General features: G+C 38.0%; 1 protein-coding gene across 6 annotated transcripts in view; it reads right to left on the reverse strand.

Annotated features, from left to right (window-relative positions):
- Nucleotides 1-555: 555 nt before the first annotated feature.
- Nucleotides 556-24,906, reverse strand: part of luzp2 (leucine zipper protein 2) — a 141,114-nt gene continuing 116,763 nt past the window's right edge. For all 6 annotated transcript variants that reach the window (XM_085907979.1, XM_085907978.1, XM_085907977.1 and 3 more), the window contains 7 exons: nucleotides 23,308-23,370; nucleotides 16,957-17,019; nucleotides 12,758-12,832; nucleotides 11,077-11,244; nucleotides 7,628-7,732; nucleotides 5,317-5,391; nucleotides 556-1,896 (listed from right to left, as the gene is read on the reverse strand). In XM_085907979.1, the coding sequence (XP_085764105.1) occupies nucleotides 1,789-1,896; nucleotides 5,317-5,391; nucleotides 7,628-7,732; nucleotides 11,077-11,244; nucleotides 12,758-12,832; nucleotides 16,957-17,019; nucleotides 23,308-23,370 (657 nt within the window). In that variant the 3' untranslated portion in view covers nucleotides 556-1,788. The remainder of the gene's footprint in view (nucleotides 1,897-5,316; nucleotides 5,392-7,627; nucleotides 7,733-11,076; nucleotides 11,245-12,757; nucleotides 12,833-16,956; nucleotides 17,020-23,307; nucleotides 23,371-24,906) is intronic.

A 24,906-nucleotide genomic window follows, 5' to 3' on the forward strand; every position in this document is an offset into this window, starting at 1 on the left:
GTTAGTAAAATTGTCATATGTTATAATAACCCTTTGCTTCAGGTCCCTGGGACTAACCAGCAGGGGTGAAAATGATCTACAAAATTAGAAAAATACTCAAATTAAGTCCCTGATTTGCAAAATGGCCCTACAACAAATACAAATGTTCCCAGCCTTAGAATTCTCCTGAGGGATTTACTGTAAATTCTCGATTTGTATGGTGGTATGTCGACACACCACCAGGAGCTTTTCCAATGTAAATAAAATACCATCAGCCATTCCCCCATTCCACACACATATGCAAAGACCCCACATTTCTGGCCCCTTTATCTTAAGATAGAAAAGCATAAAAGTGATTGATGACACTCCTATTGTTTCATTTAATTATTCAGGAAGCCTTTGACATCTTAAAATGCGAGGAGAATATTTATGACTAAGTACAGATCATCTACTTAAATCAAAACCCGTCATGAAATGTTCAAAATTAATTCAACATTCATAGAGGATGTTTGGACATTGAGGAACCTTTTGCTGTGTTGATCACAAACATACTGGCTCATGTTTGTTTTCCCACAAAGATCCATTTATTCTTCACAAATGTCCTGAAAATTACAGTTCATTGAAAATACACATAAAGGTCAGAGAACACAGATACATGTAGCTAGGAATTACTACTCAGTGCATGGCACATTCTCAGGGAGACGACCCATTGTGAGTCTTTGGCTCGTTGCCTCTGGAGTGGTAAAGGCAGAAAGAGTGCAGAAGGATTAAATGTTGAACAGTTGGCCAGCCAACTTGAGCCTTAATATTCCAAAATGTAGAGGAGTAAATTAACCTGCTACAATGCGTGACAAACAATAGTCTAAGTTTGGTAGTAGTTATAGAAGTATAGTATTTTTTATTTCTGTATAAAGCCCAGAATGCACTGTACAATTTTGACCACCTCTGATGGAAAATGAAATAAGGCAACAAAAACTGGACTGCGACCAACATCAAGCAGTGTCCCAAATTGAGGGAAAATCATTTCACAGGTTTTCTGACGCCACGATCGCAGATAGAAAACCAAACAAGAGAAACACACCATGAAATGACATGAATATCATTGTCACAGCCATTATCATTTGCAGAAACTGCATATGAAAACTCGAATTAATAATGTGACTCACTTTGAGCAATGTTTGTAAGATTGGCCACACTTTCCTATTTGTTCTTTTATTCACAACAAAAACACCACTATGTGAGCGCAACATTTTGCATCAGTCACAACAACAACCTGTGGTGGACCCATACTAATGATGCAAAGACACTGCGTTAAGACCCTGAAAATTGTAGCCAAGATTCAAAGTAGTTCCACACATAATGTGAATATTCTGAAAATGAGTGACTGATGACTGCAAAAAAGTGTTCAGTGTAGAACAGGCATCAGTAAATTCATATACTCATCACACTAAACAGTGTCCAGACCTTACCAATGCAAAGGGATTTTTCTACAAAGATCACACATTAGTAAGCAGGTACCCTCACTAAGAATAAAAGTCTGATAAGTAAACATCATATGAACAATCATGAAACAAGTTGCCAGTGCCATTGCTACCTTCAAAATAAAACTGTATAATGCATGCCATGTTCTTGTATTGACATTTCCAGTGTCTTAGCTTTTGCAAGCAATGCTGATATTGTGTGTGTGTATGCGTGTGTGTGTAAATGTGTGTGTACGCGCACATTTCTGTAAAAGTACGTTAGATGTGTGTGCTCTTTGAAATATCATTGCAGGAATGCAAGAGTTTTGTATTTTTCATGATACGCTGTCTATTTTCGAGGCTTTATCTTTCTGCTGCTGCTTTGCCCTTCGTCCTCGCTGTCGTCCGGGCTCTTTCCAGTGCTTTCCGAGCTCCCAGGCTGCCCTTGGCTTCTTTGCTGTGAGGTTCAAAAGATAAACATGAATAATAAACGAGACAGCCACGGTCATATTTCATTGCAGCCATACAGTAGTCTATAATTTGACTGATAGGTATGGGCAATGCTCATTAATACCACAGAATGTCAAGATACGATGCAGCCAATAGATAACCAAGGCTCTATTAAAAAGACTGATCAATTTTTAATATTTGTCAGAGGCCTTACACTGATTACTGTCCATTCATGTACCCTTTGCAGCTATACAAAGGCAACACTAATGTACCCTACATTACTCTCAGAACGTTCACTTATATACTCAGTAGCGAACGAGCCTTACGAGCTTGAGAACGCCAAATGTGATGTTAGATGAGATGCATTTTCTTGTTTATGGCTGAGACCCATCAACATGCCAATTCATCCATTTTTTTTGTCTTTTATTCCAGACAAAGGGTGAAAGAGGAATGCATAATGCATACCATTAGCCACCATGTGGGATGAAAACTCCATTCTTTGAGGAACAGCTCTGACAGTCACAGCAGTTGAGCACAGTGTAGTTTGCGCATTAAGAAGGATCATTGTAATGTATCCTATCAAATTGAGCTCTTATTGGTAGTCTGAATATTTTAGTTAATTTTTTGACATGTTGGCGGCACATCATTTGGCGTGACAGAATATACGGAAACTACAAAGCATTTCTCTCAGTAAAGCACCTGCCGTATGACACTTTTGGGAATGCATTTATATTCGTGGCTGCAAATAATTTATTTACACACCACTCACCTTAGCAAAGTGTGACTTAAAGCAAAATACACGAGAAGAGCTCTGTCAAACACTATTACACAAGGGACCGAATCCAAAGCACACTGTTGGGGGCTGAAGATAAAACAAAACGTATTGAGTACCAGCTTGTTTCAAAATAAATCAACTTAACCATAAAATGACTTAAACCAAGTTGATCTGCCAATTTTAGACAAATCCTACACATAAAAACGCTGCAAAATTACAAATAAATGTTGTTGCAATTTTGTCAGAACTAGATATTTGACATCTTTTCTTGGCAACATGTTTGTCAAAAGGTTCTGTGTTATTGAGATTCTCAGGATGGATAGTAAGTGCAACATATGTCAGTGTGGCAAATTATATGTGATGCTGAGTGGCAGTCTTGAGTCACACAAGACCATAGTAATTGGCACTGTGTTAAGAACAAACAGGTTGTCATTATACACATCACTAATCATGATACAAACAAAATGACAGCGCAATACATATTAATAGGTAGCCAAAACATATTATTACTATGGGGGAATAATAAACGACAACTAATTTCAATAAACATGTAATTCTTAACAACTATTCACAAAATGCCAGTAGGGATGCTGAAAAGTCCATTTAAATTAGCATAATTTAGCAGGCCAGATATAGACAAAGAATCATTGATGCTCACATTCAATTAAGACAAAAAAAACATGTTTTTATTTTATATTATTCTTTTGTCACGTGGGAAGAAGCAGAAGTCCCTGGATAAAACCCAAAAAGCCCAAGGAGAAAATGTAACCTCCACACAAGGATGCCAGAGCTCAAACAGTTAACATCAGAATGGTGAGGCTGATGTGCAAATGGCACATGTTCTGTGCTGCCTCCACTTGTCTGTACAGCTATTTTTTGGACTATATTTTAAGCCTAAAAACTGCAAGTCCATCTATACTGTGTGTGTATGTGTTTTTTTTCACATGCTGACATTTCACGGAATCTTAGTGAACTCTCTCCGGTGAGTGACTTGAGCTGTCAAACTATTGATGTTAAAGCCACAATGTGTGAGAACTCCAGCTCTTGTGATCACCCCGCTGGAAGGCATGTATGAATAGAAGAGGACATATTATATTGAACAGGCCAGCTGTTCTATTTTCGTGGCTTCCAACATACTATTTTGCTTCGTAAAACATTTGCAGATCGGGAAAGCCAATACTGAAATTCTGACTGAACATGAGGACGCGTGATTGAAGTACCACTAGGGCAGGAATATTGAACAATGCAGACTCACCAAGAGATACCTGACTGCAAATCACTACTAATCAAAGTGTTTACAACAAAATTCTCGCTGGTGTGATTCTGCGCAGAATGAATAAATGATTTACTGTTGAAAACAAAATTGTGTCTAAAATGATACGCTTTACGAAAAAAAAGGTCAGATTTTTACAGATGTAGGACAAAATGGACCTTATGCTTATTTAAGGATTTATTGCGGAAAGGTCAGTTGGAATAATGTTCTCTGCTGTTGATATATTACAAGCTACTGGGATGCTATCTAATTGAAAAATAACCTCTGCCGGTAAATACGTGATAACCCGGGATTGTGTAACAGGTAAATTCAACGTTTGTGCTGGAACATTTCAAGGTTGAAAGGGCAGCAATAGTTTTTTACTGATCAAAGATGAAATAGGAAATAGCTCCTACAGCCAACACTTTGGTGTACCGCTTTGTTCAGTGACAACCAGGTTTTGAGTTTCCCATGTTGTCACGATGCCACCTTATATTCAATGTGGCAGTCCTGTGTGTAAAGCAGCAATAGAACTGAATATGAATCAATGGTACAATCTAATGTATGGCAAACAATCAATAGTCAGTCAGTCAGTCACTGAATAATTTCTGGTATGTTCCTCCTAAGATATTGGCGCATTTTTGGGAAAATGGAATGTGTCTAAAAGTGAAATGCATCCATTTGAAATGCATGACAAGTTCTCAGTTTGACATGATTGTACTGAATTCAAATGGGATGTGTTGTTATCGTGCACCATCTGCCAGCTCCAGGCAGGTGTGACTCAATTCAGTAATATGATGCTCCAGATTGTTATGCTTTAGCGTAGAAGCCAGGATTAGATCTTGTATTTTATTTTTCTATATAGTATTTTGAACTTTCACCTTCTCTTTTGTTTTTTTTCCATTCAATCTCTCATACCCATTTCAGATGAAACACATATTTGATTGTGGCAAAATAAATGCTTAGTTAAGACAATCAAAATGCTATTAATATTATATCATTAATCCATTTTTTTATACAGTTTGTTCAGTTCAGCCGCAGTTGACCCTGGACTGGGTGCAAGTAAACATCCATTTACTGTCACATTCACACCTAAGAACAATTCAGAATCTTTAGTTAAGAAGCATGTCTTGGGAATGTGAGTATCTGGAGTAAACTACAAAAGCTGAGAGAACATGCAAACTAGACACAAAAAGATCTTTCCAGATCATCAAAGCAATTTCAATTTCCCCAAAAGGTATTCAACCCAAGTAACTATCCATTGTGATTCATAAATGAGATTATTATTTGTTAAGGGAAGCCTTTCATTGTTTCCCAAGTGTGAAATCTGTGGAATTTTAAAAGTATCACACGTCTCATTATAACAGGCTTCGTTTTGAGTGTTTTGGCCTCAGTCTCACCTGATGTGGTTCTGGTTGTTGTTTTGCTTCTGGAGCTAATTCCGTTGTCTGATTCTGGAAGCAGTCACTCCCAATCTATTGGAGGAGAAAGGAAACATTTGAAAGTACATAATATGAACTTGGATAACATGCTTATTATATATATTCCATGTTAATGGAAACTATCATGAAGTTTTTGCTAAATGGTACATTTATTTTTGTTATTCATTTATCTCTCATTAACTCGTAATCATAATGTATTTAGGGAGCAGTCATACAAACTTACCGTTAAAATCAGATGGCACATCACTATCTGTAATTCATTATTTGCAGTATTGATTGTGGATGGACGGAGAAAAGATGGCATTTTTGAGCTCTACATGTGTGATGAAACGCCAAAGCAAATCATGGGTATCAGTATTTCGCTTCTCCCCGGGTGAGATATACCTATAAACGGTTGGGCTTGGCACCGGAACTGGCACTATAACCAACAACATCATTAAACTGTCTACTGCCACATTATGACTGCTTGCACAATATAATTGTAGCCAATAAAAAAGCCTTATCAAATATTCTGAACACCACTGCAACCTACAACACTAAACACACTATTAAAAGCCTTACATATTGTTATTTGCAAAATATCTCGCTGACAAACTTGATTTTTTGTTTTGTTTTGTTTGGAAAGGCAAAATATTTGATAGAACCTCTGTATTGGATATCAATATATTGTGCATGTGTTCCAAATGTGGTCTGTGTCTGAAAGCACATTTGGGCTGATTTAACAATATTAGTTCCAGACATTTCTACAAATCACAGTAGCCTAAAAAGAGCATCATATATTTAATGCTGAAAGTTGTCTATGTGAAGTCAGGTACTATAGTTTTTTTCAATTTCCAAAGAGAAGCAGAAACGTCATGCAACAAAATCATTGATGAGCGGTCAGCCCCAGCAACCTTCTCTGCATGTCAAAACACTTTTACAAGAACTGACCACTATCAAAATGTCAACATTTGTACCATGAAATTGTATTTACTCATTTCCATAAGTCTACTTTCTTGATTTCGAAGCATTTCACTTGGCCGCCCTATTACATCCAGGTTGATGCGAAATTTATTTACTTTTTGTCCAATCAGATTTCAGTATTGCCATGTCAATCTAACCTGTCCAATGCCTTCGGAATCAGTAGTGCTGGCTGATCCAATTTTAAACTTGTTTTTCTAACCCTAACCCTTGCCTTTGTCTCTTATCTATGTCACAATTTTCTCCCAAACTGCAGGAGTTTGATGCCCATGTCAACATTACATCATGGTACACTGATGAACCTTGAAATTTGCACAATTTTACAAACAATCTCCTTGAGATACTTTTTACAATTGCTATTTTCCACTTTTGACATCATCCTGGCATCAATGTCTTTCAATGTTTACCTGTGGGTACTCCTTGCATGTGACTTTTCCAAGAACCCTTTTGGTTTTTATAAATCATAAGAGGGCATAGGCTCCTTCAAAGCAATTGTCACAGTTGCCTGAATATTAGAGATGTTTGCAAGTGGGAGTGAGGCAGAAAATTAAGCAAAATTTGAATAGCAAACATCAATTATTGACTATATCTTCTCACTTACAGTAACTGCTTTCAAATTCATTTTCAATTTAGCGCAGCACTCAGCTGCAGATTTTGTTCAAATGAAGCCTTCCAGCAGAAGTATTTGGAAACCAGAACAGTGGAGCTGACAGTGACGAGCTTTTATGCTGTAAGTGTCAATTTTTAAATTATACCCTATTGGAAGCATTCCTTCCATCCATTATCTTTAAAAGCTTATTCTGTGCAGGGTCATACGAAGCTAGAGCCAGCAGACGCTGGACCAGAGGAGTCACATGGTGTAGATTACGACTGACCTTGAATTATTTTGGCTAAATTGATCAGTCTTTGATGTTAAAAAGGTGTTTTTCTCCAAAAAGAAACAGTAGTGTTTATATTTACACCACTACCCATCACTAATCACACGGGGTAGATTACCACTGACCTTGAATTACTTTGGCGAAATTGATCAGTTTTTGGTGTTAGAAATATATTTTTTTCCAAAAAGAAATGGAAGTGTTCATATTTACATCACTAACCCTCGCACATTATTGATAATCACACATACAGGTACTTATGTGACAATTATGTGAATGAAAATAAAACTTAATTTCATCATTCCACAAGCTTTTTTGATAATGACAGTAATAAAGACAAACTATGTTTTTAAATTCCGGTGAGGGATTTGAATTGATGCTAGTGGATTCAGGCCCTTGGGTTGCATTGTGGTTTAATTACTGTTAAGGCTCACCTCCTCCATCTGGCACTTTTTAACTCCACCAATTTCTCTCCTCATTACGCTGATGTTCATGGGTGTTTTGCTGGTTATGACGACTCTCTGAACTTTAGAGATATCCTATTAGGGAATAAAAAAAAACAGTAAAAAAAAACAAAAACATTTTAGCCTGGGGTTAAAAGTAAAATGTAGAAATGGCTCGTTACTTGCAGAATGGGATCTGAGCAACCTGAAAAGTATACACGTCTGACTCATAATGGATTTATTAATTGCACTTTTTACAATTTCAGAAATTTGAAGAATCAAATGCATTCCTAAAGCAGAACAGCGGTGATGAACAAGAAATATGGTATATGCCTGGGATGTCCAGCTTGAATCTGCGAAGGCCGCTGTAGTGTTGATTTTTGTTGTTATAACCCACAAGCATTGAATGCAAAAAAACAACAACACTATATATACAAGTTGAAACTAAATTAATGCTGTTTTGTGTTTTTATCCTTAATGTAATATGGAACCTAATCAGACGACATTAAATGTGTAATTCTTTTGAAAACAAATGTTAGGAGGAAGAAAATCAATGTAGATTTTTCAACTTTTTTTTTTTTTTTTTTAAAGAGACTCTATGTCCATAGCTTCAGCATTAAGAGACCTGTTGTAGCCTAGTGCTCAGGGCTGTTATACCGCAGTTCCCTTCACTGGACCACAATGTCTCCCGAGAGTAGGAAGCAAAAGATTTTTTAAGATAGATACAAGCGATTTTAAAGTCACTGTAAAACTTTTCTTCTTACTCTTTTTGGGGACTGCTGAGTAAAGAAGACTTTTAGGAGAGACAGGGAGTTAAGCATTTCATGCATTATTTCTTACCTCTTGACAGCAGCCATCAGAATCAATTCATAGTAAAATAGCAATAGGGGAAGGAATAGATTTAAAATGCGGCTTTTACTCATGCTTTAGGATGATAAGGAATAATCCTTGTACGAAAATACAGAGATTACTTGTGTACAGTGAATATATGTTTGTATGTCTACTTACTTACAAAACAACTGGATGTAACTTAAGTTGCACAATTTACAGTTTTGCACATATCTATAAGGGCACACTTGCGTTACTTGGCCATAACTTGAGCATCAAAAACGACGTTAAATGATTGTTATCGGTACATTTGTCTTGAAACTCCCACTTATAAGCATACATTTGATTTTGACAAGCGTCTGGCAGAAATGGAACACATTTCAGGGCTGATAGTGGTAAAGAATTGAGGTCTGTAGGGACTTGGGAGGGAGGGGCCAGAGAATTGGGGGCTGCAGCTAGACTATCTTGGAGAAAGAAGCAATCAAATGACTGATTTCTTCTCCTAGCACCACAGTGTTCCAAATCCTAAGACATGATCTTCCATTATTTAAATGAAAATTGCATGCTATTGGACCACAAGCCGTGGCTCTCCCCAAGACCCTTAAATATGAAGCAACTTCCACTGCAATCTTGCGGATCTCCACATCCTCAAACTAATGAATCTTTCAGCAGTGAGTGGAGCTTTGTGAATGGAGGAGAGGCCAAGTCCACAGGAGCCCCTACAATGGCATCTATGAGAACTTAAGCCTCATTATATTAACTCAAATAATAACCCCAGAATGGTGTCACTGAGCATGAATAAACTACCCTGCACTTATCCTCCTTGGATGTCAAATGCTGAAGTGTGCTTATAAAACATAAAGATCATCTGGAGGGAAATTGGCTTTCTCTTTGCAAAGGAAGATTTTCTTTTCAAACAGATGATCAAAAACGGCAATTCCTACAGCTAACCGCCGAAAAGTTTCCCCTTCTGGATGTTCAACTTACTCTTCTGGTGTGCTTGAGATATGCCTCTCTTTATTTTTTAATATTTGTAGAACAGCATTTCTGCCAAGTTTGATCAGTGTGTTCTATTGTTCCCAAACATAGTTATGGAACATTGTTCCCCATGCGCAGTGAGTGCAATCGTATGGTGTTACGAACACATAATTTTAGAACAATTTGGCAAGGATTTCAACGAGATCTGGCACACCTCCATATAAGCAGACAGGGTGGACAGATGGAGCACCCCAGTAATCTTTATAGCAAGGGCTGAGTCAGATTTATCAGACAGCCAGTCAAAGAGTACAGCGCTTAAAGGAGATAATGGAGATAATAGAGCGAGAATCTTTACCCGTAAGTGGATTGCAGCTATTTTTAACACAAACTAAGAAAACATAAAGGTGGCCAAAAAATACACGTGTATGGTATCATTCTGTTTTAATTGTTTGAACGTTATCGCAACAGCGTCAGTCTCGAACTGTTGTTTTTCCCAATTTCACGGACACTGGAAGAGACGATGAAACTAAGTCAAGATAAAGGACAGAAACGGAAAAAACACATATTCGTAGCATGTCAAATCTCCGAGGCACCCATTGAAGGGACGCCGAGCAAATTGTCACTGCTTTGATGGGAGAAAAGCTTCTTAAACACAGAATTGCTCACCAGAATCATGGAAGATAAAGAAAGCATAGCAGAACTGTGTTCAACCAAATGATTTCAAAGTGCCTGCAGTGACTGCTTTTCAGAAATCACAAATTGCACAATCTCTGATTGGACTTGACTCAAGTGTTTGGTATTGTGAAAATAACACAAAAAATGTGGTGTGATGTATGTGTTGTGGCGCAATACAGATGCACAGTATGTAATCTATATTTACGGAACTCATAGAATGTGGAATTTGAGAAATCATTATGGATAGTGACATTTAGACATCTAATCAGTCCAACCAAAAGGGATACAACTGTTTCATTTTTTTCAATTGTTTCGTTATTTGGCTGCATGTCAAGTGAGCAGCACCTGCGTGTGACGTGGTAAGTCCATTCTCGACAGCGTTTGGCTGACTCGAACGGGACGAGGATGAAATATTGGTGGAAGCTAAGAGATGGAACCTCAGGGGTAGAGGACAATGCCCACCTCTGGGAATGTGTTCACTCGTACGAGTGGGCAATTATGAATCAAATTATAATTCAAGTACTCTGATGAGATAACGTGACATCATTGGAACTGTGTTTGTTTCCACGGTACCTGTTAGCGCGAGTCCTCTTTGAAAGTTACAGACCGAATGGGGTGGAGGGTGCGAGTTGACGCATCTTATTCCCCTTGTTAATTTCTTATTAGGAAGTGATGCAGTCGGTAGATTGACACTGAAAATGTCCAGCTTTTACAGCTGTTTAACTTTTTTCCTCAAAAAGTAGGACCACCAATTTCCAGGGACAACAATAAATTTTGATCTTTGTTACATCTTTGCGCACTTTGGCATTCTTCATGACACACACTGTTAGTTCAAGGACGGCGGAGAATCACTCTTCAGTATCGCTGCAATAAAATATTATTGGACCAAATTTGATAACAAAAGTGGTTCTTTTTGATAAGGATTAAATCAGATGGGACTGAGTGAAATACTGAATTACCTTGGCATGGGGTTGTTGAAAAGTGACTCTGGAGCTGTTTATGAGTGATGAGTATCTGTACAAATGGGAGGAGGAGGTGGGAAATCTGTGGCTGCTGCTGGGCTGGTTGTGCAGGACAGCTGAGAAGCAGATGTGAACAGTGTCCTTTAGCGCCTTCAGCTGAGACTCCTGTGCCCAAAAGAGATTACACACAGGATCATTTTTGACTTCCTCCATCTCTTTTGCCATGCATACACTTAACTAATTTTATGAGATGCAAAGATCTACCAGTTCAGTTGCAAACTCACACACCTTTTCCAGCCTCATTAACTAACCAAACAACACTTGCTGTCAATTACCAGCCATTATATTGCTCTCTCTGATCTTTTCTCACACACGTGCACACACATGTGTACGCATAAACACACTGCTCACGTGCGCATAAGCACACATGCATGCCAAGGCAGTCTGCACGATGTGAGCATTAGTCAAAACTGACCCTAAAATAAACAAAATTGAAAAATAAACCAAATACGAGTTAGCTGCAAGCGACTGCTGAGTGCGACCCATAACAACGTCCTGTGATGCAGTTTCATGAGAATGTTGGTCCGTGGTCCGCCAGTCGATCGTAATTGACTGGTTAGGCACTCCATTCTAAAGTTCTTAATAAATACCTAAATAAATAAAACAACAACATTTTAAAGAGGTCCTATTACATTAACATTTAGCATATGGGAGTTGCAGACTTTTATTCCATCCATGTCGCATACATGCTGTGTGAAGCTGCTTGTAGGTCAAAGACAAAAGCAAGATTGTGGTCTCCAATGATCAGCACGAGGATGCCGGAATCAGAGATGTTGCAGACTGCGATGATGAAATTATAATCTTGTGATTACATCATGCATGACATTATTTGTGTTGGCTCCAAACTGAGTTGGGATATATTTGTCCATTGGCGAATAACGCAAATACATAAAGAATGATTCCAATCTGTCCAATTTAATTCTATTTGTCGCCTCACTTAACTACGATATCGCCGGGTCTTCATATCTCCTCCGGGTGATTGCTGCATCTGTTTTTGTTGTCAAATTATTTGTTCTATCTGATTCTTTGTTGCAGGCCTGCCTGCACCTCAGACTAAACAATGTATCAAAGCAGAGGGCAGGTACACGGACTGCCGTTGTATAATCTTGTAAGCCTTAAATTTTGTCTTAGACTGTTTTGGCTAGTTCTCTTTTAGTACAGTGGGTCCCCGGGTATTCGAGGGCGATAGTGACTGGGCTGGCCAGCAAATAGCACTGCAAAAATAACAACCAAACATTTTTTTACAAAAAGCAAAATAACCTAGAAAAATGAAGGTTACCACAAAAAATAAAAACAAATAAGATAAAATGAGTCAGATAACAGATGAATCCACAGATGCCGAAGCGTAAAGCGTAGGCATGTGGGTGTCCACTGTATATTCCTTGGACTCCTTCCGAATTCCTTACCAAGGTCATCTGACCTGAAGTCAAATAGTGTAATTCTAGAAACTTGATGAACATTTTTTGACCCCTGATGACCTTTTTTAGTGATGTCTGTTCAGATATGTTCTTCAGGCAGTCCTAAAGTAACAATTGTAAAATTATGGAGAGATTTCAAGGAGCTTTAAAATAAAAACGGCATACTGAAGAAGCTCTACTAAAGCGTGAAAATTACTCACCTTGTCAAGAGCAGTCTTCTCTAATTCTTCCTTGGCTATGGTTAACTTGTGTTCCAAATCCATTAACTGTTGCCCCTAGGAAAATACATACATTTTGAATCACAGCAAAATCATCTTTTTCCCCGTAGCCCCATCACATCCAAGTCCAATTCCTAAAAGTGTAGAAATGTATTTGGCATTCATTGACCTTATAAATACACACGCACGCATGCATTCACTCGCTCGCACGCGCGCACGTATGCACGCACGCACGCACACACAAAGACTCAACCCTCATCATCCATCAGCAACAGCTTTGGGTTCGAGAGTTACAATATTACATTCCACATTTTAGCACTGTTTGATATATTCATTTATATATTTCATATTGTTAATAAAACACAAGACCCATAATTACTATCATTGTTCAAGTATAATTTCTGACCTGAATCACAAAGAAGAGTGCATTTATATCACACAAAAAGCCCATCAACAGACGAACCAAATGAATCTCGTTCTTAATAGCTTGACAATTTCGATGGAACAAATCGTGATCATTTGCATGCAGACTGCGTGAAACTAAAACTGACCTTGGTGGTTTGCTTCCAATCGTTATCTTTTATTATGAATCTTTTACTGGCCTTTTGAAATGAAACCTTCTTTGCGCTTCAAAGGTCAGCTAAGCCATCAAATACGAGGCGCAATGTATTGGTATGATTTTGAATAGTATTATCGTACCCACGTAGATATTGAGTTGCACATTGTTGAAACATCCAATAAAGTATTTGCAAAATTTACCTCATTACAATGCAGGTTTCAGAGCACAAGTTTATAGTTTTAATGAGGTCAATTGTGTTTACAACTCAAATAAAATTTTGTTATTGAGTTCAAAGATGGCACCTTCGAGTTACTAGCCTGGAACAAAAGCTCCGCTATAATTTTTCACCTTAGTTTGTTTGCTACCAATTTTTTGTTATTGAATGTTTAAGTCATGTTGACTGTTTCTTTTTTTTTATTAGCATTTTTGGCCATGACATTCATTTAAGGAGAATATTTGTGCTAGATTTTTGTGCCATTTTGGCAGCACATACTTGCATTCTCAGTTTCTCTATTGAGAGAAAAGTCGCCACGATTCAACTGTTGCCAATTTATGGGCACGGGAGTCTTGATTTTGCGCTTAAATGGGCTCCGTTTTTTGCAACACTATGTTGTTTAGCGGAAATGTCGGTGCTGTTGGACTGTGAGCCATGGTACAGATGGCTGGCTGGATGGATCGCTGGAGGAGCTGAATTTGAGGAGCGAGGTACCTCGTCAACATGGGCCTGAAGATGTGGAGGGGAGTCAGAGTTTGAAAAGTAAAGTGAAGGCTGATGAGGATCTAATTAGAACTGGAGAAATGAACCGTTTCTGAATGTATGTATTTTATACACCAACAAATGCTACAGTTGCTTGTTTATGTACTTTCAAACTTAGCTTAAAGCAGACGTGTGAGATGCCACGGCTGCTGTGATCATGACCGAATGGTGGAGTCTTTGAATCGTTGTTTTTTCATCTATAACAACAAAGTGCACGTAGGAATGGAGAAACAAATGTTGGTGGTTTGTTATGTTTGTATTACTGTTGATATATTATTTTATGTCTTTTGTAAAGTGCTTTGTTTGAGCTACATCTGTTGTGAGTAGGCTTTATAAATAAAATTGATTTTAGTTTAAGTTTAGCCTGATGGTTGAATCATACTGTTAGAGACGAGGGAAAAAAAGCGCAGCTCTCAAAAGCGATTTATTTTTTATTTATTTTTTGCTGAGGGTTTACAGCAGTATGGAACATTTGATCAAATAGAGCCACGGCTGGGCGGCTCGGTGAGCACTGGTTAGCACATCCGCCTCACAGTTAGGAGGGTGCGGGTTTGATTCCTCCTCCAGCCCTCCCTATGTTCTCCCCATGTCCTTGTGGGTTTTCTCCGGCCACTCTGGTTTCCTCCCACATCCCCAAAACACGTTAGGCCGATTGACTACTCCAAATTGCCCCGAGGTGTAAGTGCGAGTGTGAATGGTTGGTTGTCTCAGTGTGCCCTGCGATTGGTTGGCAACCGGGTCAGGGTGTCCCCTGCCTACTTGCCCGATGACTGCTGGGATCGGCTACAGCACGCCCGTGAGCCCCGTGGGGACAAGCGGTATAGAAAATGGATGGCTGGATGGATAGCCATGGCCATTAAAAAGTCAGCCTATTGCCTGATACATTTGACTAATACAGATGACAACTAGGAAAAAAAAAACATTCCACGGCCATATTTCAAAGGAGCCTGTGATACTTTATACTTTTGCTGTCAGAACACTATCAGAGGAGATTTTCATACGATGCTACAGAAGAGAAAACACACAGATTGTTTACATCTTATCACAGCAAATGATACAAACGCAAAGTGATGCTCAGTGTGTCAGATGAAACAGCACAAATGTGATGAGCTAAATAACGAGTCCAGGTTGGATTGGCTAACAAGCATAAGAATTTGCAGCCTGCTCTCATGATCACTTTTAAAGGGCAACAGAAGAATAATGTGTGCACGTACGCATGCATGTGACTGTGTTGCATTATAGAGAGCCATTACATCCATTGCTTCGTGCATCATCAGCAGATAGTTCTCTGAGGAATGCAGGCACACGGTGACTGACCCAGAAATGCTGACTTTCAGGGTTACTGACTCAAAGCTCCATATTTATGTGTCAGTCCATTATGGAGGTGTGAGGTCAGCGAGGTACAAGCCATTTCGCTGGATGAGGCATGCGACTACATCAAGCCACCATTCTTCATTTACTTTTGAAAGCCGGTGGAGAAACAGCCTCGAGGTAAAGTTGAATGGGGACTTGCAGAGTGGAGGCTCTGCTGCCACGCAACACTAGGAAGGGCAGTTTCTCTTAGGGCTTTAAATAATAACACAGAGAGCAAGTGGAGACGAACCTGCCGGGGTATTCTGTTTATACTTTAGCACTGACTGCGGTGACTGTTTTATAAATACTAGAGCAGGTCAACTAATCTGATATCTTGTCGTTTTGGACATTTCAGTCAGTTTGACACTCAGAGGCCATGTTCAGAGGCTAGCGGTGCAATACTAGGATTACCCAAGACCAAAACCAAAGCTAAAATGCAATTGTGTTTGCATTTGGAGTGAGCACTGATGAGGCACTGTTGATTAGATGGAGGCCTTAGATAAAGGGTGAATCTTTTGGGCATAATGTTAGCTCTGAGCATGTCATGGCATGCCAGAATTTAATTCATGCGTGTCATCTCAAGTTGTCCTTGAAATAATTGTATTCAAAAAAGTGTTCAAAGGATATTGTCTTCATCTATTCTAATATAATTTGTCAATGATTTCATGTTGTCATTTTGTTTTACCCATAATAGTGTGTACCTTTATAAAATACAACCCTCCCATTGTGGTTCGTATTGTTATTGTCTGTATTTTTGCAAATGTTGTGAAGTTTCTGTGCTGTCATGATACAAAATGCATTTTGTTTTGGTACAACAGCTGTTATAACCAATTCAATTTCCTCGAGGGCAAGGTGCTTTGACTGACATCCCTCATTTGAGTCTGATGACATTTCCAATCTTGAGTGACTCTTCCCCGCATTCTCGTCACATCTGACCTGTCGTCGGCTGTTAGGCTTTCAAACATTGCATATGGGGAATAAAGATACAGACAGATGTAATCTTTAAGAGAAGCTAGGAAAAAAAAAACTTTTCCTCTAATAAAAGCATCAGTACCCAGATTTCCGTAAATGCCCAAAGAATAGTCTTTTAAGGTTTCTTGTACATATGGGTGACATAGAGCAACAATATAAAACAATTTTGAATCAACAATTTACGAACGGTCACATGACACGAAACAGTCAATAAATCAATTAAACTCAGATGCTTTGAGTGTGTCATAAATGCGCTGAAAACATACTGTACGCTGCTACACTCTTTTGTCAAATAAGTTCAGACTTAATTTGACTACCGCAAAAATATTTCCCACTATCTCTTGGATTTATGGATTTTTGCAGGAGATAAACAAAGGATAAGATTTAGATTGCGGTCCGGCCAATTGACTGTACAATCCACTGCCTTGCGGGAAGGGATTTTGTCATTGGAGACCAAATTAATTGGGGTATCGTCTGTGATGAAGCCATATTTCCAAGGTGGTCTCAAACAATGCCTATTAACTCTGGTGTGGAGCTTACCTTAAAAATTAAATCCTTTTTCCCATACCGGAGCTCTTTCAGTTGAGCCTGGATTTTTTTGGACTGCAAGAGAAAGATAAGAAAATAAGTGTCAGATTATTCAAATTGTGAAATTGGTTTTGGATCACGTAGCAGAATTCTGGCAATAGCAGCAGAAGACCTCTTTGTGAGTGGTCCCAGGGCAAAAACCCCAGCTAAAAGAACAGCATTACTGTGGGAAGGAAAATATCAAATCTCCCCTTCACTGAACTGCAAAGACAAACCAAACAGTGATGCAGCCATGTGCTGGCTTTATGCCCACTGCAGATTTATCACCTGCACCACACACGATGATGCTACCACTTCAGGTATGAAGTGACAACAGGCTGGTAGCAATGGCAACATCAGGTGTATTTTTGGGGTGCTGAAGATCCCCTAAAATGTTGTTAAGCCCTAGATTTGGTCGCATGTTTTAATGGATATTTTAATATGTATTTTTTTCTAACAAAAAAGTACCAAAAAGTTCAATATAAAGTGGCTCGAAAATAACTTAAATAAATCATCACATATCTTATCATTACCGTATTTTCTAGACTATAAGCCGCTACTTTTTGCACAAGCTTTGAACCCTGCGGCTTGTAGTCTGGTGTGGCGTATCTATGGATGTTTTGTGATTTTTGTGATGTCTAATACACTTCTACACTCGTCAGTAAAAAGGTAATAATAACTGTATGGGGTCGCTTCATTTCATAGTGTAATGCAGGGGTCACTAACAAGTTGACGATTTTAAATTAGCGCAATGAATAAGATCTGAATTCCAAACTCATAACAATTAATTTGTTATGCTGTCGCTCAAGTCCAGAAAAGAAGTTAGTTAATAACAATTTGATTCCATCTGACGCTTCTATGAGTCACTGCAAGAATAAATTACAGAGAAGCTGCACAGCTTCAATGGAAAGTTAACTTGACAAAGAAATGCAAATATTTGTATCTTTTAATATGGTGCACTCCCAGCATAGCCAAAGCATAGGCTTCTTATTTACTCAATATGTCATGCAAGGCACCTCCTTCGATCCTTCGGGAATTACAGCGCCATGTCAATCTTGATGTCTTAGATAGAAGTTTTGGATGAAAGTATGATGCAGTCAGGAAGCATTTGGATGCCACATATTTTTAAACACATATGATCAAATATGATAAAGGACTATTTCCTCACAATCAACAACTACAACATTTTACCTTATAACACATCTTAATAATAATAGTGAATTTGAGTTGTATTTTGTGTAGTTTTTCATTTTTATGAGGGTTCAATTTGCTCTAAAACTCAGTTTTGGCTTAGTCAATATACTAATAATGCTGAAATACAAATATTTACAGAGGGCATCGGAAAACATTTCTCAGTTCACTGTAGTAAAGTTCTTCTAAAATGATTAATTTCTTACTAATCCAACTTCTTCCCACATTCCAAAAACATGCTTTTTATGAAAACTGATCAAAGGTGACTATTTAAATTTAGATGTGGAAGTGGTGACATAATGTACACACACACACACACACACACACACACACACACACACACACACACACACACACACACACACACACACACACACACACACACACGCAGCCTTTAAACAGAATGTCATATAGTCACATCTAGTCTATGTGCTCAACTTTGTAGAACAAGTCAGATGATGCAGACTCGCCATAATCCGCCGAGGAGAAGTAAATTTCATTTTAATCATTACAGTCATTTCAGGTGTCTGAATTATTCAATACAGATAGTGAATGAGGGAGAACAAGGGAAATTGTTTTATTTGACAGAAATACTCTTGCGCTCCTAACTAATTGTATTGCAGGATACATTAGTGACGCCTGGTGCAGTACACATCTCTCAAAACAATGAATTAGCAAAGTAGCCAAACATCTAGTTTTTGTTTCAATTGAACTTCAGTGTTTTTAACACAACTGCTTTTGCATGCAGAGCCATATGATTCTGTCAAGTTGTTTTTTTGTGTCTTGTCTTCCGACCATAGCGACTAAACAAAAACAGTGCAAGGTGTCATAATAAAACACATTGTTATCCTCCAATGTTTGTTGACTAATGTATTCCTGATTGCAGAAGTTTGTATGCACTTGGCTTTTTCAAATTTGTGTAAGGCAGTGTTGGAGGGTCAAACCAAACAACCTTTACGTACGAGAAGTGTTTGTGATAGAGTGACTCATTTTCTCGAATCATGTAACATAGCTCCAACTGGTATATTATGAATGCCTTCACTGGATGTCTTTTGATATGGGTCTGGTAAAATCCATGATAAAGGTAGATTAAATGAACAAAAAAATCTAAATGTTCCAAATACTAGAGCATGTGACTGCTGCAAAAACATTGAAGGGCCTTACAAAAGCCTATGGCTATTTGATGATTTGTTATGAGAACATTTTCTTTTCACTTCAACTTTATACTATGTTGTTTTGGCTGCAAATTTAGGCCTGTCCAATCAGGGGTCGCCTCAGCAAGTCACTCGTATGATTTGTTTGGCACAGTTTTATGACAGATGTCCTTCCTCACCCAATACGCACACATTTTAATCTAGGCCTGGGACTGACCATCTTGGCTGGGTTTTGGGTCACTGGCTAGAAATCGAACCCAGCATATTACCAGTGCTTCACTGCAACTGCATATACGAAAACGTGGCCATCAGCTTAAGACAACTGCCTTTACATTCTTTGCAAGAGAAATTAGTCTTTCGAGTGCCAGAAGCACATTTCATTCAATCATTTATTTAGTCAACACTAGAGTTTATGTCTCAGCAGCATTAATTAAGGTATTTTTACAAGTAGAATCATCGTAAAATTGTGCATATTAATTTGATACTCAAGGATGATCTAAAATTTGTATTTAAGGCCGCAGGCACAGCTGCAGAATGTATTAAGCTTATTTTCCTCACAGATCCATAGACATACGGTGTTTGAAGAGAATTTCAGTTCATGAGATTCCGTCGAGACACAAGCCATGGAACTAAAACTGGCTTGAAACATGAATGAAACATTTGATTCAAACCCAAATCATGTTACATGTTATATTCTCTTAGTATATTGACACTAAGGAATGTTTTATTTGCCTTTTATGGTGGCCATGCAGATGACATATTTGTGTATAGCGCTATCTGTAATTAAAAAGGACCACACAGAAAAAAAAACACTGGGTGCATGTCCTCACAATAATACTAACAAATGATTATACTGCAGATGTAATGCCTGTTACCTCTCCCTTCTCCTCAAAGGTCTGTATGACTCAGACATATTGACTTTTTCAATGTCAGATGTTTCCCCTGAGAGTTTAGTCAAATACTTCTGAAAGGCTAGGTCGTATTTTGTAATGAACCAACAGCTGTCATCTCACAGCCAGCTAACTGAGCTTCCTTTCAACTTAAAGTGAAGTCCTGGATTATTGTTTGAGACGCATACAGTATAAAAGTCTTTCATGCTGCAAATAAAAGCTTAGGGCAGCAAACTGTAATGTACTTTACTCATGCTCTACACTAATTCCTTGCAATTTGAGTACACATTCTTCTTTATTATGATTACCTAAGCCGATTTGCTTGCTCACATGGTAACAACTGTGTTAACATTATTCAGCTGGAATCAGCGAGTCTTAGTTACCTCAATTGAAGAAATACGGTAAACTGAGGCAGAAGAGGATAAAGATTATTCATATGACCATCTGCCTCAACAACTGTTTCCTCGGAACTTACGTTCTCAGTTGTCGAGTGACGTTACATAAAGGCTAGTTGTTTGCCTCAGTCACCGTAGCAGTCTGTTCCAATTTGCCATGCCACATAATCATTTTCCATGTCTTGTAAAAGTGCTGTCAAATGTGAGAAACTGAGACGTAGAAGGGTTTCTTCAGTGTATGACTTTAAATCCAAAATCGTAATTTGTAGCAGCATGTGTTCTGCCTTTCACGTCTAAAGCTGCTTTTGCAAAGTTGCTTTTAAAAAGAGGAGTATTGATTAGAAAAGGGACTTTAAGCAAGCCTACTTTCATTGCAGCAGCTGAGTTTCTACTTTTTTTTTCTCAATTCTATTAATGTTTGTATATACTCTATATAAATCTGTTAATACTCAGCACTGACCAGACTATCTCTGAAGGTATGCTGTCAACTATTTTTGAGATGCACACATAAAAACACAATTAATAATATGAGGTATGGCTGTTTACAATGGCTGTAAGATTGAAACACTGGTATAATTACTGCTTAAGAAAACATAATTGAAAAAACTGCTCTCCCAAAAACAATAAAAAATATATATATTAGACTGCATATCACGCTAGTAGATAAAGACGTTTACTCACACAGCCCCTCCAAATGTAGGCCTACTGCAAGTAACAAAATAAGTTGATGCTCAAAAAGTTTATCTAAGTCCTTCTAAAAAAGCTGTAACCTCATTTCGGCTCTTGGCCATACTTCAAAGCCACAATTTGAGATTTTATCAAAAGCTTTGTTTTTTTTTTTTTACTTAGCTGGAGCTCTAAGTGCAAATGTTTTCTGCTTGAAGAGCAGATTATAATATTCTAGCATAAACAATTTCTTGAGGCTAGCATGTAAATTGAACTTTTGCCTGCATAAAGTTAATCACATACTGTATCCTATTTTTTTACTGTATTGCTTGTGGATATTGTCTGTTATTCATTCAGGTTATTTCTTTCTGAAGGCATTGAATTGAAGGCAATTACCCCAAAGTTTCTATTTTTTAGAACAGCAAAGTGCACGTGCGCCGCACAGGTAGTAAACAGTAGGAGCGCAAAGGACCAACTTGCTATTTTTTTCTCAGAAAAAACATTAATGGATCTATCATGGTTACAACAAAACATTGGTGCTTTGGTGTCTGCCGGAGCGACTCAAGATCAGCTGTTTTGTTTGTCCTAGAAAATGCTTTGCAGCTCATCTGAGAAGGTTTCGTTAGTTCATGCAACAAAGCTTGGTTATTGTCTTTTTCGTTTTTTTATTTTTTTTTAAATTAATGATAATGGATGGACGGATGGATAGATTTAAAGTGCACCATTTTTGTTTGTTTGACTTAAAAGCAGTTCTCCAGATACATTTGGACAGAGAACAACCTTCCAGGACAACACTTCAATAACAGATAAGCAGATGGGAAGACATTTCATCTTTGAATTGCAAGTTGATTGAACAATGTTATTGAAATCTTTCTTTATGCTATAAAGGAACTAACCCTAACAAGAGGGTTTGAATCTTTCCACAGTGCTTCAGAGTCAGAGTTCCGAAAATAGATCTGTATAAATGTATTGCTGGATTCTGTGATGTAATTCCGCAGCTGACGCACTCATTCTTACTAGCTAGGAAATCCTTGGCTATGTGTTGACTGACAAATTAAGATATTAAATTATGGCCATTCAGTCTTTGTTGTCTTTCCAGCTTTTTCTCCAGGGCTGTAGCCAGATCCTCAAGTTTACAAACATGATTAGGACTGGGAAAAGCAACATGTTTGTTGGATACAATTCAGAAATACTTGGCTAGAGGGTTGAGAGTGGAAAAGAGGCTCATAGGTGTTTCCACCAATGTATTTGGGCTTGCTTTTTTACAACAGAGGTTTCCTGTGTTGTCAAATAAAACACATCCTTATAAGAAATTGAACTCAAGATAACATTACATTATTGTGTTTTCATGGAACAAGAAATGCTTGGAATCACAAGCTGCATGATATAGTAGCAAAATGTCTGTAATAAAAGGACATATATATATGAGTATCATATATATATATATATATATATATATATATATATATATATATATATATATATATATATATATATATATATATATATAGATCGACAATAGTGTCGACGGGAGTTGTAATAAAATGATTACTAGTAAATTACTACACAAACACCTCTTAACTGCTGCTTCAGGACACCCAAATGATCCACTACGCATTGTTTGAACTGCTGCTATGAGGAGACTGAATAGATTTTTTTTAAAGACTTATCAATGCAAACACCAACCAACTAATAACAGTTGCACTAGGAACTCTTGCACAGTGGCCAAAATGTATCATCGTATACAACTCAAATGTCATAGCTGAAAGTTCCAGAACTAAAATAAAACTGGAATATCCAACCTCAAACTTGTTAAGCACAGGTAAGTGCGACTGATAGAACAAATGGCTTGGATTGTCACAAGCTAAATACTTTTTTTTTTTCCCCTGCAATGCCATTGAAATACAATTTACCAAACAAAACATATTTGCTTGCCAAAGACCCAAATTGAATTCATTGGTAAGTATGTTTCAGCATTGTCTTTGTTTGTGTTGTATTTCTTTGTTCTTCAATTGAATGTGCACGTACCTCTTCAGCATGAGCATCACAAAGCTTATTCCCCGACAAAAGTTTGTTCTTCAAGCTCTTGTTCTGAAAAAGGATAAGAGAAGAAATGATGAAATTGCTGTCTGATGGTTTATGTACCTTTACATGTTTGTTTAGTTTATGACTCAGTGAGCCTCGCTTTCTCAGGCTGGGTCAGAACTCTGACATTGAGTGCTTTGATGCCTTTCAATGTCAGAATAGATTTAGTGGCCTCTCTCTGAATATAACAGCTTGCATGCAGGGTACAAAAGTAGCTGGAACACTGCTACAAAAACGCTGAGAAGAGTAATGCATGTAAATTCAGACTTTTGAAATTCAAAACGGCTTAATTAGGAAGATTTGATTGAAAGACAAGCATTTCAAAGGCATGGTGATTAAAAAAGAGTAAATTAGAAAAAGTAAAAAAAATACTCTCAAATCACATTGTAAAAAAAGCAATGCAATTGCAGACATGGCAACATAAAATCAAGAAGCATACCTTCCGGGGACTAACACACACACACCTCTACGTACTGTATATATAGTTTTATTATGACGAGCAATTTGGGGTAATGATCCAAAATGCAATTTTCCTGCTTGTCTCACTCCTGAAAAGATCATGGCATCAACTCAAGCGCCAACAAATAAAACGGCCTCAGTAAACACAGTGAGTCAAGCTGAGTCAATACTAACAAAACTTGGTTGATGTTTTTGGACTTCTGTGCTCCTCATGCAATGTCCATAAGGAACATCATGGTGAAGCATAAGCGTGTCAATAAGTGCACTTGGCACCAGCACACCTTTGGCAGCAGTTCAAAAATTGACTTTATGGTTCTGTCATCAGACTTGCGGCCACAGGTCTTGCACATTTAGGTGAAGATAGAGCATGACGCACCAACTGGCATTGGCGTTTTGACCACTTGTACTGAGAATGTTTATAGAAAACACACAGAAAAAGACATTCTGCATTTACAAGGATTATAATGTTCAATTTTAATTAGTTTGTTGTGTCAGGAAATGTTTGCTGGGAATATATCTCCTGCTCTGTGGTAAAGGAGAGAGTTGGTATAAACATTGAAAATTGCTTGGTTTTCTCATGGTCAATCGGGGTATATGATGGGCATTGAGATGAAGGCACATTTCACTTCAGCCTATAGAATACCACGGATGCCATAACCTAATGCTTGAGGCTTTCTACCAAATAAGTGAATATCTAAATAATTCCATACTTTACTTCAAATTTGTCAAAAACTCGAGACACTGTTAAGTTGTATTTAACATTCAAGTAAAGCTTACAAAAGCAACCGAGGTAATGAGCTGGCACTGCAACACTTTTGTGATCCAGTGAGGCAAAAAGTGGACAAGTATCAATTCCAGACAGTTGCACCTCGTCTCGCTCCTACAGAGGGAGCACCATTTGAGGACATGTACAACTGGCAGCTGTCACAAAATGTGATGTAGTTAGGCCCCTGGACATACTCTGAGTGAAAATGAGATCCTCTAGAGTCTGTCTGTCACTGCGTATTATGCAAAATTCAATACTCTGAGCTGCAAATGTCCAAACGTGTTAGTCCCGGAGCAGTGTAAATATGTGGACCTAGA

This window comes from Syngnathus leptorhynchus, chromosome 3 (genome assembly GCF_054491065.1).
Source record: "Syngnathus leptorhynchus isolate UIUO chromosome 3, UIUO_Slep, whole genome shotgun sequence".
Classification (NCBI taxonomy): domain Eukaryota; kingdom Metazoa; phylum Chordata; class Actinopteri; order Syngnathiformes; family Syngnathidae; genus Syngnathus; species Syngnathus leptorhynchus.